General features: G+C 44.6%; 1 protein-coding gene across 1 annotated transcript in view; it reads left to right on the forward strand.

Annotated features, from left to right (window-relative positions):
* The window catches only part of LYST (lysosomal trafficking regulator), a 172,316-nt gene that overhangs the window by 40,076 nt on the left and 115,857 nt on the right, over positions 1-16,383 (forward strand). The window contains exons 4-6 of the mRNA XM_074990129.1: positions 2,924-3,014; positions 10,574-12,668; positions 14,838-15,870. Of these exons, the coding sequence (XP_074846230.1) occupies positions 2,924-3,014; positions 10,574-12,668; positions 14,838-15,870 (3,219 nt within the window). The remainder of the gene's footprint in view (positions 1-2,923; positions 3,015-10,573; positions 12,669-14,837; positions 15,871-16,383) is intronic.

The raw sequence follows: 16,383 nt of genomic DNA on the forward strand, positions 1-16,383 counted from the left end.
TGTAGCCACGATCAGAAGCTATTTAACCTACCAGATGCACTAAAAATTGTCTCTTCGTGCTTCAGCAGTATGTGTAGGCTGTTTCTACACATGCCACTTTCTAGGAACCAAGTGGTAGTCTGGTTCCCAGGTACCACGAGTAGCGGGGAACTGGGAACCAGACTGCTGCTTGTGGAACCCGAGAAACTGACCAGCACCTAGCTAGTCAGTTTCCCAGGTCCTGCAAATAGTGGGGAGATGGGAACCAGGGCTCCCCTCCAGTCTGGGCAAGGCAGCTCCTCTTTGGAGCTTAAGGTGTGCAGACAGGAGAACTGGATGCCTACAAAAGCAGCACTACCACTGTGAAGAGCTTATTGCATATCAGACTGAGGCCCAGGATCAGTTTCCTGGCTCCTGCAAGGCTGTAGCCTGGTTCCCATCTCTGCCCTGACTTGTGTGGAGAATTTGAGTTAAGCCCGGGGGGGGGGGGTGTTGGGTTTGCAGGAACACCACCCCTGTGTAACTCAAGGGTTTAATGTATAGTGAATTTATTACACAGACATGCTTAATCCTATTCGTGCTGGGCCAAAAGCTTTCCAAGTGAAACTTTCATTCCTTTCTGGGTGAAACTTTGCAGCAGTATATATTGTTACCTTTTTAATAAGCACTCAGGAGACAGAGGTTCATTTTTTCTCTTAGAGAGAGGCTTTCAAGATTGTAAGAACTGACTAAATATCCATAACACCAATGCTATATTGTGGGAGATGCAGAGTTCGTCTTTCAGTAACCTTGTTATACTCCTCTGAGGGTATTCATGCACCTCAGTTAGGAAAGTGTGAGGTACTATGCATTGGTCAATGTGTGTGCCTTGACTTACCTTAGATGGAAGCACAAAGCAATAAAGTGTGAGCAGACTAACTACTTCGAGTTCCTTCTCACTACTTCACGATCCAGATCGGAACATTTTGTATCCTCATCTGATACTCTTTGGAAAGCTTCACATTTATAATTTAAGTAAAAAACCATTGATGGTTTTATTCATTAATGGCTTTGTTTTAGAATAGAATTTTTTTGCCTGACATGCCTAGCATCTGCAAATCTCCAGGGTGGTCATGAGACCGTGCCCAGGACCTACAGCTTCCAAATTTGTACCTCTTGCACCCAGTCCTCCTTGGTCAATGATGATCGTTAACACTACCTCTGCCTCCAAGGGGAAGCTCATGTTACGCTAGATGAAGAGTTTGCCCATCCTTCTCCAGCAGAAGCCAAGATGGCTGAGATCTTGTGGCTGAGCTTCAGATTTCTCATGGAGGTGACAAAAAGCAGTCAAGTAGCACTTTAAAGACTAGCAAAATGGTTTATTAGGTGAGCTTTCGTGGGACAGACCCACTTATTCAGACCATAGCCAGACCAGAACAGACCAACTCATGGAGATGAGTGTGAATCTCCACTCAGATCAAGGCTGGGGAATCTTCTCTAACATCAGCCTGTTTCATTGAGTAGTGCGCCTTCCATTACAATGTTTAACATAAGCTGGTCAGTGAACAGTTTAGTGGAGTGGGCCATTCTGTTGAAGACCTGAGAATGTGTGTCCTGGAGCAAAAAGAACTTAAACAGATTAGAGCGAGAAATTTCTGAATTGGAATTCATAGTCAAATTTGACATATTAACACATTATGAACAGAGGCTCAGTTACCTCACACATTGCAAGGACTGCTTCCCTTCCTTTGATGCTTGTAATTATCTCAGGCAGGACAATTAACACCTCCTCAACCCCCTCCTTCAGTCCTATGCATTTGATTTGTCAGTTTTTATTGCTTTGTTCTGTGTACTTTATAAATATTAGTCTGTATTGGAAATGAGATTGATCTGATGAAATGGATCTGTCCCATGAAAGCTCCCTGCTGAATAAATAATTTTATTAGTCTGTTTAAAGTACTACATTTCTGTTGTTTTTGTTGGAATACACACTAACATGGCTACCTCTGTTGCTATATAAAATAGTAACCACTCTTTGTAAAGTGCTTGGTGATTTATGGATTATTAATGCTATATAAGAGCTAGATATTTTTATTTGATTTACAAATAAATAATACCATCTGACTGACTCCCAGGAACAATATAGCTTGTTTGCAAGGTGATTTTCACAGCTTCTTGAGGCTTCTGAAAAACTTCTTCAGGGAAAAACAGCTGCTAAATCTTCGTCTCAACCTTTAAAGATCCTGGTAGAGTGTGGTATATGAACACCAGTGACATGTTTTTGTTCATGCCCTATCCTGTCTACTGCTGCCCTCTGGGCCCAAAATTCTTTTAGTATGGAGCGTTCTGGAATCTCTGTATTGACAGATTCAGAAAAACAAAATTACAAATAAGTAAACTTCTTTCTGTAAAATTCCATTGTGCCTTGATGCAGATAACTTTTCCCTTTGGTAGATAGCTGACAGCTTTTTCAAAAGAAGGAAAGAAATTTGAAAAAATTGCAAGGCAAATATATGTATTCTTTTAAAGAAAAGACATATATAACATGTCTTGCAATTGCAAAGAATTCCAGTTCCTTTTCTTAAGGTTTCATATCTCCTTTCAGATCAACTGACATTATTTGCTTTCAGTTTTCACTTAATGTTTTTTTTCCTCCCTTGTGTGACTAACTCTTCCAACAATAATGGTTTGGGCAGCTTTGATATTTATAGGCTGTATTTCAAAGATGTGCTAGGTATTTGCAGTGTTCTCTGGTTGTCTGTGGTTTCTGGCCAGAACACTTTTTGCGTAATATTTATGCATATATAGTTATTTCTCTAGTATAGCTCTTGGGGATGAAGGGAACTGAGTGTTAATCTCTTAACAAAATTTACATTAGGAAATCTATATCCCATGGAAGAGTCCAGTTATTTTTATAAAATGTCACATTTTGTAGTTTTTTAAAAATACTTTATATCCAATATAGGAACTGACATGTCGAGAAGAACTTCTAACTCTCCTTCTGTCGCTTTTACCGCTGGTGTGGAAAATACCTGTCCAAGAAGAAAAAGCGATAGGTATGTTGGCTCTTTTTTTTTTTTTTTTAAAATCATACTACACTATCGGCATACTAGCAAAAATCATGGATTCGAAGATTTACATAACAAGGAAGTTCATCAGGCAAGGAGTCACTCATTTCAAATTGGTGACGGTGATTCCCTTTTTTGCATTTTTAATCCTTCCTTCTGATAAAGGCAACTAAAATATCTATATTTTAAGTCCTTATGTGTCTAAGTCTTGCTTCCCTGTGTAGATTAACTGTAGAGCAAGTCTGATTGTGCAATTTACTGCCCATCTTGACCTGCCAAATTTTCAGATTGACTTAAACGCAAGTTTGCTTTCTGATGTGCTAAACTAGTGGCTTTGTCAGGATTAATTTAAAGCAATGTATCACTTACAATTAATGTCTCAAACCTGTTCATGTACAATGTATAAAAATCAAAACAAAAAAGCAGTCAAGTAGCACTTTAAAGCTACGTCTACATGTGAAGGCTACATCGAAGTAGCTTATTTCGATGTAGTGACATCGAAATAGGCTATTTCGATGAATAACGTCTACACGTCCTCCAGGGCTGGCAACGTCTATGTTCAACATCGACGTTGCGCAGCACCACATCGAAATAGACGCTGCGAGGGAACATCTACACGCCAAAGTAGCACACATCGAAATAAGGGTGCCAGGCACAGCTGCAGACAGGGTCACAGGGCGGACTAGCGCTTCCGGGGCAACAGCTAGCCGCTCCCTTAAAGGGGCCCTCCCAGACACATTCAGCCTGCACAGCACGCAGTCTGCAGAGCCATAGCACACCTCGGGCGACGCAGTCATGATGGACCCCCAGCAGCAGCAGCAGCCAGAGGTCCACCCAGCCGCCCCTGCAGGAGCAGTGCTCGCCCTGCTCCATGCCAGGCAGGAGGCAGCTGAGCACCTCCTTGCCACAGAGGAGGAGCTGCCCGCAGGGGAGGAGGACGCAACCCCCAACCCTGCAGCACCCCGGCCCCCCGCCGCCTCATACGCCACCGGCTGTGGAGCTACCCCACCAGCACCGACTGGTGGGAGCGTCTGGTGCTTGGGGAGTGGGACGACGACCGCTGGCTCAGGAACTTTAGGATGAGCCGGCAGACATTTCTGGAGCTATGCCAGTGGCTCACCCCCGCACTCGGGCACCAGGACACCGCCATGCGGCATGCCCTCCCTGTGGAGAAACGGGTCGGCATCGCTGTCTGGAAGTTGGCCACTCCAGACAGCTACCGATCCGTGGGACAGCAGTTTGGCGTCGGCAAGGCCACCGTTGGGGCTGTCCTCATGGAGGTAAGAGGACCCACGGAGGGAGGAGGGGAGGCAGCCCTGGCAGGGGAGGGGGGCCCTGGGCGGCGGAGGGGGGCCCTGGCAGGGGAGGGCCACACACACTCTGCTCACCCCTCATTGGTGCTCTCCCATGTGCTTCCCCTGCAGGTCGTCCGCACCATCAACGCCATGCTCCTCCACAGGCTCGTGAGGCTTGGGGACCCAGATGCCACCATCGCGGGCTTTGCCAGCCTGGGCTTCCCCAATTGCTTCAGGGCTCTGGATGGGACTCTCATCCCCATCCGCGCCCTGGAGCACAGTGGAGGACATTACATCAACCGGAAGGGCTACCACTCAGTGGTCCTCCAGGCCTTGGTGGACAGCCGGGGCTGTTTCCAGGACATTTATGTGGGCTGGCTTGGCAGCACCCACGATGCCCGGGTATTCCGGAACTCGGGCCTGTGCCGCCGGCTGGAGGTGGGGACCTACATCCCCCAGTGGGAGATCCTTGTGGGGGGACACCACCATGCCCCTCTGCGTCATTGCAGATGCGGCATACCCCCTCCGGCCCTGGCTCATGCACCCGTACGCAGGCCATCTGTCTGCCAGCCATGAGCGCTTCAACCAGTGCCTGAACCACGCGCGCCAGGTGGTGGAGCGCACAGTTGGCCGCCTCAAAGGGCAGTGGAGGTGTCTCCTCACCCGCCTGGATGCGGGCCCCACCAACATCCCCCAGATTGTGGGTGCGTGCAGCGCCCTACACAATCTGGTGGAGAGCAAGGGGGAGGCCTTCTTTCAGGGCTGGGCTGTGGAGGCTGGCAGGGCCGCTGTGCAGCCACCCGCTGCCCCCAGTTGCCAGGTGGACCCCGAAGGGACCTGGGTCCAGGAGGCCCTGCGGGCCCACTTCGATGAGGCCGCAGGGTAAACGCTGGCAGGCCCCCCACTGCCCCCCCATCCTCCACAACACTCCCTGCCCCTACGCCCACACCACGGAGCACCCAACAGCACACCCCCCCCCGACTTTTCTTGTACAAATAAAAGCAGACACTTGTTTGTGAAATCAAACATGTTTACTTGAATTCTTCTTAATAATAACTATAGAACTTCTAACTAACTTATATATTACATGTATGTATATTAATATAAAAACAGGGATAACAAGGAAGGGGAGAACTGTTTACATGGGGGGGAAGGATCAGACAGTGAAAACGGGGGTCACAAATAAATAAATGCAAACTATGCACAGGGCAAAAAACCAAAAAAGTGGGGGGAATATATACAAAGAGGGGGGGCCCCCGGGCCCCTACAGTCCAGCACTGGGGGTGGGCAGCCGGGATCCCCATCTCGGCCGCAGCCCTGGCTGGGGCTGGCTGGGGGCTGGGCGGACCAGAAGATACAGCTGGCGAGTGTAAGCTGGCCCCAGGTCCCCCTCGGCGGAATGGCCCTCGGTGGCGGGGCAACGGCGGACGGCATGGCGACTGGAGCAGCGGGTGGCACAGCGGGTGGAGCAGGCAGGGGGGCGGCTGGCGCGGCATGGGGAGCCAGGTAATCCTCTATGCGGTTGAATGTCTGCATGTAGGCCCCCCATGCCTCTTGGCGCCAGGCCAGCGCCCGCTCCTGCAGGTGGAGGTAGCATTGCTCCACCCGCAGCCACTGCTCTGCAACCTCCACCTGCCGGTGGTGGAGGGCCAGCAGCTGGGGGTCCGTTGCCGGCAGCTGCTGCTGCTGGGTCCGCCGTCTTGCCCATCGTGGGGCCGGTCGTTGCTCCGCCGAGGGGCTGACCTGGAGCGATGGCCCCAGAGGGGATTCTGGGACCACTGAAGCCTCGCCGGCACTCTCCAGTCCTTCCGATGGTGCAGCTGCGGAACACAGGAGGGGGGGAAGAAGAGTGGAGACAGCTGTTAGTGTGGGCCCCAAGCCGTGGCCCTTGTCCCCCCACCCCTGTGCTGCAGGTTCACCATCCCCATGAGATGCTGCTGTGATGGGGTTCAAGGGTCCCCCTGCACTGCACCCCATCCCCTGGCGGGAGTGACTCTCACTTCACTCAGCAGGTATGACAGGAGAGGTTTCTTAGGCAACAGATGCCCAGTTTCTCCCAGAAGTGACAGTACAGCAGTCAGAGACAGTCCTTCCAACCCATCCTGGGGAGAAGACCCCGAGGGGTGCCCCTCTGGGGTGTAGCTTTCCCCCTCCTCAGGCAGGCAGCCTTCTAGCTCTCCCTTCCCCTAGCCTCTACCTGCGGCCCCCCATTCAAACCCAGCTCGGCTCCTCCCTCCTCTTTGTTCAGGGCAGAGGTGTAACCTGCCAGTTGTAGCCCCAGGATCATCCTTAGCCACTGGGAGCTATTCAGCTTGTTGCTCATATCTAGCCTGAGTCTCGCATTTGCACTCCCCCCACTCCATCACCTGCTGCTGGGTGTCCCACCCCCTCCCCCCGGGGGACCCTAGAGGTTCCGCTCCCCCCTGCCCCGGGGATGGGGCATGGCACTGTCGTGCTGGGGGCGGGGGGGCAGGGGCTGATGCACTCCTGTGAGGGACATGCCACTACTGTCCTTGGGGCCATGGTCATCTGGGCATGTGGAGGGCCCTGGCCATATCTATTACCCCTGCCCCTCAACCCCGGGGGTGTGTACCGGGGGGGTACATACCTGATGTTCCACTCCCATGGTAGGGGGACACCCGGGGGGCAGATGCCCGGCTGCTGCTCCGGGATGGCAGGAGGAGGATCTGGAGGCCGGTGTCGGTGGAGGAGTCCTCCTCCTGCTCCTGCTCCGGTGCCCCGGGGGTGGGCTCCTGGGGGGGCCCTCGGGGTGCAGGGCTTGCCTCCGGGGCGGACTCCGCCTCCGGGGCCTGCTGGGGCTCCTCAGCTGAGGTGTCAAGCGTGGCCGGAGGGGAGGAGGTGTGCTGGGGGCCCAGGATGTCCCTGAGCTCCCTCTAAAAGGGGCAAGTGACGGGGGGTGGCTCCAGATCGTCCGGCCGCATCCCGGGCCTGGGCGTAACCCTGCCACAGCTCCTTCACTTTACTCCGGACATGGTCCGGAGTGCGGGCAGGGTGACCCCGGGCGGCCAGGCCCTCAGCCAGCCGAGCGAACGCATCCGCGTTCCGCCTCTTGCTCTCCGTTACCTGGAGCACCTCCTCCCCGCTCCAGAGCCCCAGCAGGTCCCGAAGCTCGGCCTCCATCCAGGAGGGGCCCCGCTGCTGCTTCCCGGCCTGGCTCCTGCCCTGGGAACCCTGGCTCCCCTTCAGGGGGGTTTCCTGAGGGCGCTGGGGGGGCTGCCGGGCAGCCATCAGGTCGGTTGGGGGTGTGGATGGCTGAAGAGCGTGCAGGCGAGCCGCGTGTTATTGCTGCTGCCTTCATGCTCTCTCAGTTTCCTGCACAGAAAGGGAGGGGGTGGGGACCTTTAAGGGGCCACTCCACGCAGCCACCATTGAGCTGAGGGGCTGGAGAGAGCGTCTCTCAACCCCTCACTGATGGCTGCCATGGAGGACCCCACAATTTCGAAGTTGCGGGATACGCAACAACTACACGTTCCCTACTTCGACGTTGAACGTCGAAGTAGGGCGCTATTCCCATCCCCTCATGGGGTTAGCGGCTTCGACGTCTTGCCACCTAACGTCGATGTTAACATCGAAATAGCGCCCAACAAGTGTAGCCGTGACGGGCGCTATTTCGAAGTTAGTGCCGCTACTTCAAAGTATCGTGCACGTGTAGACAAGGCTTAAGACTAACAAAATAATTTTATTAGGTGGTGAGCTTTTGTGGGACAGACCCACTTTTTCAGACCATAGCCATATCAGAACAGACTCAATATTTAAGGCACAGAGAACCAAAAATGTAATCAAGGTTGACAAATCAGAAAAAAATTTATCAATGTGAGCAAATCGGAGAGGAGGGGGCAGAAGGTGGGGGGGGAGTCAAGGGTTAGATTAACCCAAGTGTGCAAAAGAGCCCCTATAGTGACCCAGAAAATTCACATCTCGGTTCAAACCACGTGTTAATGTGTTGAATTTGAGTATGAAAAGAGAGTTCAGCTGCCTCTCGTTGCAGACTGTTGTGAAAATTCCTCTTCATTAAAACTAAGACTTCTAAGTTATTAACAGAATGGCCCACTCCATTAAAATATTGACTGACCGGTTTGTGAATCAGGAGTGTTCTTATGTCTGTTTTGTGCCCATTAATTCTTTTTCTGAGCGAATTTGAAGTCTGTCCAAAATACTAAGCATCTGGGCATTGTTGGCACATGATGGTATATATGATGTTAGTTGAGGAACATAAGAATGTGCCTGTGATTCTGTGAATAATCTGGTTAGGTCCAGTGATGGTATCTCCAGAATAGATATGTGGACAAAGCTGGCAACGGACTTTGTTGCAAGGAAAAGTTCCAGGACTGGTGCTCCTGTGGTATATACTGTGACCGTGGGTGAGAATCCTCATAAAGTTGGGAGGTGGTTCTCTCCTACAGACAGATTTTTTTGTTAGTCTTTAACTTTAAAAAGTGCTACTTGACTGCTTTTTTATTTTGATAGTATACAGACTAACACAGCTTTCTCTGTTACTAGTGTGTAAAAATATTTTTGTCACTTCTTAGCTGAATCCCTAGGTAGCATTACTAGTGTTTTTAACATAAGAAACATTTCTCTCATTATGGATTCTTTGGCTCCACTTCTGTGTAGATATTTTTCCCTCCCCTTTTTTCTCTCTCTGGGTGAAAAGTGTTCATTCTTTGCCACAGGGGGACTAACTTCTAGTGCATGAAGTAAGCACCAGAATGATGTCTTTTTATAAAGAATGAGGATCAGCAGGATCAATGCCTTATGATGTTTTAATCAGTAATGCAGCTATACTGGTTTATACTCTAGCCTAGACCCAGTGACAGGCTTTTTTGCTATCCTCTCCAGGGCAATAAGTTGGGGTAAAAATCTCTGAAACTCGTCTACACTAGAGTTATACCATTGGTTGGCTCAGTACATACAGCATGATTGCTGAAAAATGGGTATATAACTTCTTTATCTAGAACCATCCTATTCTAGCTGTTGGACTTAATTTGAGTCCAGGCATACAGGCTACTTAAAAAGTATAAAAGAGTATATGAATGTCCAGCATATCTGCAGATAAGTTTCCTGCAGTGGTGGCTACAAGAGTGCTATGTGAATGCCTGTTTCTTTCAGGTGATGTAAATAAGCAGGCAGCAGTATCTCCTGTAAATGTAAACAAAATTCGTGGGTCTTAAAGATTACCTGAACAAAAAGTAGGGTTGAGAGGATTTATGGACTCCAAAGTTGTGTCTAGCTTTGGTTTTGGGTGCAGTTATGTAACAAAAATTTACATTTGTGAATTATGTTTTTACAGTGGAGATTGTATTACAGTACTTCTATGAGGAGAACTGGAAAATACTATATTGTTTTACAGTGCAAATATATAATAAAAACAATATAAAGTGAGCACTGTACTATTTGTATTTGTAATTGAAATTAGTATATTTAAAATGCAGAAAAACATCCAAAGATATTTAATTTTAATAGGTATTCAATTGTTTAATAGTTCAGTTAAAAGTTTAGTTGAAATTAATAGCGATTTAATGTTTTTGAGTTAATTGCATGTGTTAATTGTGATTGGCAGCCACAGTTATTGTGCCTCAAATGTGTGATGTGGGATTAGACAACTTTTGTACAATATTGTGAGCAGTTAAGTATCCTTTCATTAGGTTTTTATAGAAACAAATTATTTTATTGTAAGAGCAATGGTATTCAACTTGTTGTATTAAAAGAGCTTCAAGTAGCTTTGTCAGATGTAATATTTTGGTTGTGGTGTACTCATACCTGGAGTAAAGGATGTCATTGTGCTTCTTCTAAGGTAAGGGATGTTTAAGTAGTAAGGGTTTCTAAGCTACATTTTGCTAAATATAATTTTTCTCTCTGCAAAACGTAGTGTCTTAATTTATACAAGAGAAATAAATGCTGTTCAAGAAAACGTATAGAAAATTCAAAGTCTGGATTACTATTACTATTAGAAGGAAATTAAAACTGGTGGGTCTGTTTTGAGAATAAGCATATCAAATTATTGAATCTGAATTGTAAATACCCATTGTGTGCTAAAGCTTTTTAGTTTAATTATCTTGAATATCTTAAAGAATGAATAAAAGCAAAGCGTGATCTGTGGGAAACCTTCAAACACACCAATCAAATATGTATCCCAAAATACGTATGTCCAAGTTGTAAAGTATGTTCAAAATAACACACTTGTATTTAATACTTGAAGCTTAATGCATATGCTGATTTTTGTTTCAACAGATTTTAATCTGCCTTTCACAGTTGACATATGCCTTGCCAAAGAGACAAATTCAAGTTCACAGAGAGCTACACGAGAAGAACTAAGTTCAGAAGGAAAAGTTCATCCATCCTCTCAGATGCCTGTAAAGTTCAATTCTTTGTCTCGAAAAGCTAGGCATCAGCGCAAAACCACCCATCGGTATTCTGTGAGAGATGCAAGAAAATCTCAGTTGTCCACTTCGGATTCAGAAGGCAATTCGGATGACAGAATTACCATAATGATTAAACACAGACGGTCCCAAATCCTACAGCCTTTTGTAACATACCCACGTAGGGATGGTTACCCTGCAAGTACAGGTGATCCGCCACCAGGAGAAGTAGTACAAAGTTTTAATCCTGATCCCATGAGCCTGGAAAACTTCAGACAGAGCATTCCAGCAGAGGAGTCAAAATCTGAAATTTTAAGTGAGCCAGCTACAGTAGCACTAGTCAGCAGGATGGACAAGTCTCCGTTTGACTTGTGCCATGTCTTGTTGTCATTGTTAGAGAAAGTATGTAAATTTGATGTTACCTTGAATCACAGTTCTGCACTTGCAGCCACAGTAGTGCCCACTTTAACAGAATTTTTATCAGGATTTGAAGACTGTTGCCATGTAAGTAATGCTGCAGAAAGTGAAGTGGTTTCTGCAGGCTGGACGGAAGAACCTGTGGCTCTGGTTCAAAGGATGCTCTTTAGAACAGTGCTTCACCTTTTGTCCGTAGATATTGCCAATGCTGAAACTATGCCTGATAACTTGAGAAAAAATTTAACAGACTTACTTAAAGCAGCTTTAAAAATCAGCATGTATTTGGAAAAGCAGTCTGATCCTTTCACTCCATCACAGGAGAAAACACTACAGGAGGTTCAGGATAACTTTGTGTTTCCCAGGTATTGTCACAGAGACATTCTTTTACCTGAGCTTCTGGAAGGAGTTTTGCAGATTTTGATCTGTTGTCTTCAGAGTGCAGCTTCCAATCCATTTTATTTTAGTCAAGCAGTGGATCTCATTCATGAATTTATACAACACCAGGGATTTAAGCTATATGAAATGGCAGTTCTTCAAATGGAATGGCTGGTTGCAAGGGATGAGGAAATAACTACTGAAGCCTCAGAACACCTAAAAGCCCTAATCAACAGCATTATGAAAATAATCAGCACTATCAAAAAAGTGAAATCAGAACAGCTTCATCAGTCAATGTGTACAAGAAAGAGGCATAGGCGATGTGAGTATTCTCGCTTCATGCATCACCACAGAGATCTTTCGGGGCTTCCAGTTTCTGCTTTTAAAAACCAAGTTTCCAGAAACCCTTTTGAGGACATAGTCGATGGAGAAGTTCATTATCCTGAGCGCTGTTGTTGCATTGCTGTTTGTGCTCATCAATGTTTTTACTTGCTTCAGCAAGTTTCTTTAAGTAGCACTTGTGCTCAGATTCTTTCAGGTGTGCATAATGTAGGAATATGCTGTTGTATGGATCCAAAGTCTGTGATTACTCCACTACTTCAAGCTTCCAGGTTACCAGTATTAAAAAACTTCCAGCAGCACATATTGAGCATCCTTAATATGTTCATATTGGATCAATTGGGAGGAGCTGAAGTTTCTCAAAAAATTATACAGGCAGCCTGCAATATTTGTACTATTGACTGTGACCAGCTGGCTGAGCTAGAAGATACCCTGCAAAATACCTCGACTGATATTGGGCTTGCATCAAATTTTTCAAGTCCTTCTTACAGGTTTCAAGGGATTTTGCCTAGCAGTGGATCTGAAGACATGTTGTTGAAGTGGGATGCTTTGGAGGCTTACCGGGACGTTGCTTTTGAAGAAGACAAGCTACGCAGTGTGCAGATAGCAATTCACATTTGTCATTTAATCCAAAAGGGCAATGTGGTGATTCAGTGGAAGTTATACAACTATGTATATAACCCTGTGCTACAGAGAGGGGTTGCATTAGCTCATCACTCTCAACAACTAGGTATAGCCACGGCATGCAATCACTTATGCAGCTGTCATAGCCAACATTTACCACAGGAGGTACTTCAAATTTATTTACAGACGCTACCTGCATTATTTAAATCAAGGTTTGTATTTATTAAAGGGAGAACTGTAGCTGTAAATTACAGAAATGTTTGTACATTAATCACTGATTAAAATGTAATGAATTTGCTGTTGGGTTGCAGTTCACACTCAAATTAAGATGATGTGAAGTGTAAATAATCAGATAAAGGTCTCAATCCTACCCTTTACCAATAAATTCATAAACTCCAGAAGGTCATGAATCTGGGATGATGGTACCTATGCTATAAAATAGAAGTGTGTGAAAATTTTATGTAGAATAGGTTTGTATATCATAGTGTATACTACTCAAACATTTGTTGGAAGTGATGACTAGGTTTCTGGTGTTTTTGTGAGGGAATTAGAACCTTGGGGCAGGATTGTTTATAATTCCAAAATAAGGAGCAGCTTTGTTGCTTCACTCTGTTTTCAATATCTTAATACAGACAAGCTTCACTTTCATTTTTTTTAAATGGTTAAGTAATGGCAGCAGTTGCAAAACATGAACTATAAAGGGAAGACTATGGAAAAATCTGCAGATTGTTACATTTACACAAGTATTGTATGTGCTAAAAACTAACAAGGATGTGAGTTAATTCCTGCGAGGGACTGTGGCTTTATGTGGCCCAGTTGCAACCCTGAAAACTTCAAATGAACTCTGACATTTGTGGTGACTTATAAAGACAGACTGCTCAGGATGCATAGTAAAATCAAACTTGTAACATCCTGAGAAAACTTAGAGGCAAAATTTAGCTATTCTGGTTACCATGGAAATTTAAAAGCTGTTTAAAAAAAAAGTAGTGGACATGAGGATTTCAGTTAGCAATGTGAATTTTGGAACACATTGCTCGATCACAGTAAAGGTTTCATCAAATGATTACTATAATAAAAAGGAAATTATTGTGCAGGTCAAAATGAGAACAGCTGGAGTGCTGTGTCCACTTTTGGGCAGTTCATCCTCACTGGGGTATACATATTTATCTAAATCATTTCCAAATAAGAGATTATAAGTCTTAAGCTCTGTAGCCTATGTCCACAACTAAGTAGTCTTGGTTCATTGGGAGGAAGGAGGGAAGAAGGAAGTTATAGGCTTGATGTTACAGAAATATGTAAATATCTAAAACATTAGAGATTTTGTGTTAAGATCTGTATAAACTAATAACTTTTTGAGGGGCATACGTATATCTAGATAAGGGGCATTTGGGTTAATGAGAGAAAAGTACCTTTTTTACACAATGGTTAATCAGTAATATTTTGTGGGGTATAATGTTATTTTAACACATCAGACTGAAAAAATCTGATTGTAAAATATTTCAGATAAAATTGAAACTTCGTTTGTTTGAAAACTGCACCATGTTAAAAAAAAATATTTTTGCTCATTGTGGTTATGTAATGATTCAAAAGGAATTTTTGCTTCCCAGTGGGTGTGTCTACACTAGGAACTAACTTCGAAGTTAGGCACCGGAGAGTCTACACATATTTTCCCTTACTTTGAGCCCAACTTCAAAGTCCTTACTCTGTTCCTAGGAATAGAGTAGTGCCCTAGTTTTGATTAACTTCGAAGTAGGGTATGTGTAGACTCTCAGCTTCGAAGTTATTTTTGTAGTGTAGACACAGCCAGTGAGTAATAGAAACAAGAGGGACAACAACATTTAAAAATTCTTCTTCTTTTACCATGTTTCCTAATTCTAAGTGATTGGTGATCTTTACAAATAAGCACTCAGGCATAGGTGTAGCATAAAGGCAAGTGCCAAACCTTCTGGAGTAAATTTAATTTAACCATAGAAGTTAGTTTAAAACATCTTGTGGCCCTAAACAGCAGCATCTTCCAATCCGCAACAAGTGCATTATAGTAGTCTGTCATTATGCATTGCCTAGTTGAATAGCAAGATCGCGTGGTTTCTCTCCCCACTATCAAATGGTTTATCCTTAATCAGGACTCCATAGTAATGCAGGAGATGTCCTCTGTAGATTCTTGACAAAAGAGCAGTTACTGAGAAAGTGTTGGAATTAAGACAAAGGTTGACTCCTATCTAACTATTTCAACCCTGGTACATAATTCTTAAGTATATATTTTATTGTAAAAATAACTTTCTTGAATCTTAGTGTGTTCTGCTAAGGTCTCGGGGATAAAGAATCTAAAAAACTGTTTATGCTCAGCTTATATAATGTTTTTTGTGTGTTTTCTCCCATAGGATAATACAAAATTTGTTCTTAAGTTGTAATGGAGTGAATCAAATAACAGAACTGAATTATTTAGATTCTGCAAGAAGTCACTCTCTGAAAGTATTTGAAACTCTGATATTCTGCCTTGGACAGCAGCAGAAAGATCGAGCAATGCCAGAACTAGAGGGTATGGAAAATGAGCAAAAGGAGTCCATTTCAGATGTAGTGACTTCCTTTTGTAGCCAGCAGATGATTTCTGATGTTCCTCAAAGCCTGCACAAGTTTTATGCAGGCCTCAGAGAATCTTATCCAAAGAAGAGAAAGTGTGTCAATCAAGATGTTCATGTCAATTTGATAAACTTGTTTCTCTGTGTGGCTTTTTTGTGTGTAAGTAAAGAAGAAGAGTGTGATCGGGATTCCACTAATGATTCTGAAGATACATCAGGCTATGATAGCACAGCCAGTGAGCCTTTGAGTCACAAGCTGCCATGTCTGTCACTAGAGAGCCTCACTTTACCTTCCTCAGAACATACACACCGGACAGCAGACATTTGGTCCATGTGTCGTTGGATCTATTTGTGTAGTTCAGTTTTCCAGAGACAATTCCATAGACTTGGTGGTTTTGAAGTTTGTCATAGATTAATAGTAATGATAATCCAGAAACTTGCCAAAAATAAAGAACTGGAAGAAGAGAAAAAGGAAAGAAACTTAAGTGAAAATAATAAAGCTTTAAATGGCAGTCTTCCTAATGAAGATTTCAAAGAAGATTCATCTCACTTGACTGTGAACAAAGTGTTGCCACAATCAGAGCTGAATAGTTTTGATGAAAATCCTGATGCGACTGGACAACCAATATCTGAATCTGTCTCCTGTGACAATTCTTTGAAAGTGGAACAAATATTGGTTGCTTCTGTTGCTGAGCTTGAGGAATTAAAGAAGTCTGTAAGGCAAGAGACTGAGTGGTCACTTCAAAGCATAAGACTTCTGGAAGCTTTGCTGACTATTTTTCTACACAGCGCAAATAATACCCAACAGAAAGCGGAAGCAGAGTTGCTTCATCAGGTAAATATGTCATTTACGTAAACTTTTTAAAAGATATAATATGTACAATACTTTGTTACCTGTAAAACTCATTTCAGTAGTGAACCAAGGGTAGTTCTCCTTATTAATACAGTACCGTATTTTGGCTGACAATTAAAAAAGCAGTTAGGTCCATGCATTGAGGAGGTTGTATAAAGAGGATGTATGTGTTGGAAAGTTAAGTAAAGGAGATGGGTTTTGAAGATGAGGGAGGTGTTTGGTGCATGGGCTATATAAAGTTTATAGCAGAACCTTTATAAATTTTATAGAAGGAAGTAAAACATAACGTGAAGTTAATAGTGGTGAATCAATGAAAGGAGTGCTAGGGGTGAATCCTGGACAGAGCGTAACACCTCAAATGGGCGTAGGAGGAAAGAGCTAAACAGAAGAATTTCTAGAAGATAAGAAAAATTGCGCGATTTAAGTCCACTATATGTGTTCAAATAATTATGGACCTCCAAAGTGTCAAAATGTTTGTTTGTTCAATATTCTGGA

The sequence above is a fragment of the Carettochelys insculpta genome, chromosome 3 (genome assembly GCF_033958435.1).
Source record: "Carettochelys insculpta isolate YL-2023 chromosome 3, ASM3395843v1, whole genome shotgun sequence".
NCBI classification, from domain to species: domain Eukaryota; kingdom Metazoa; phylum Chordata; order Testudines; family Carettochelyidae; genus Carettochelys; species Carettochelys insculpta.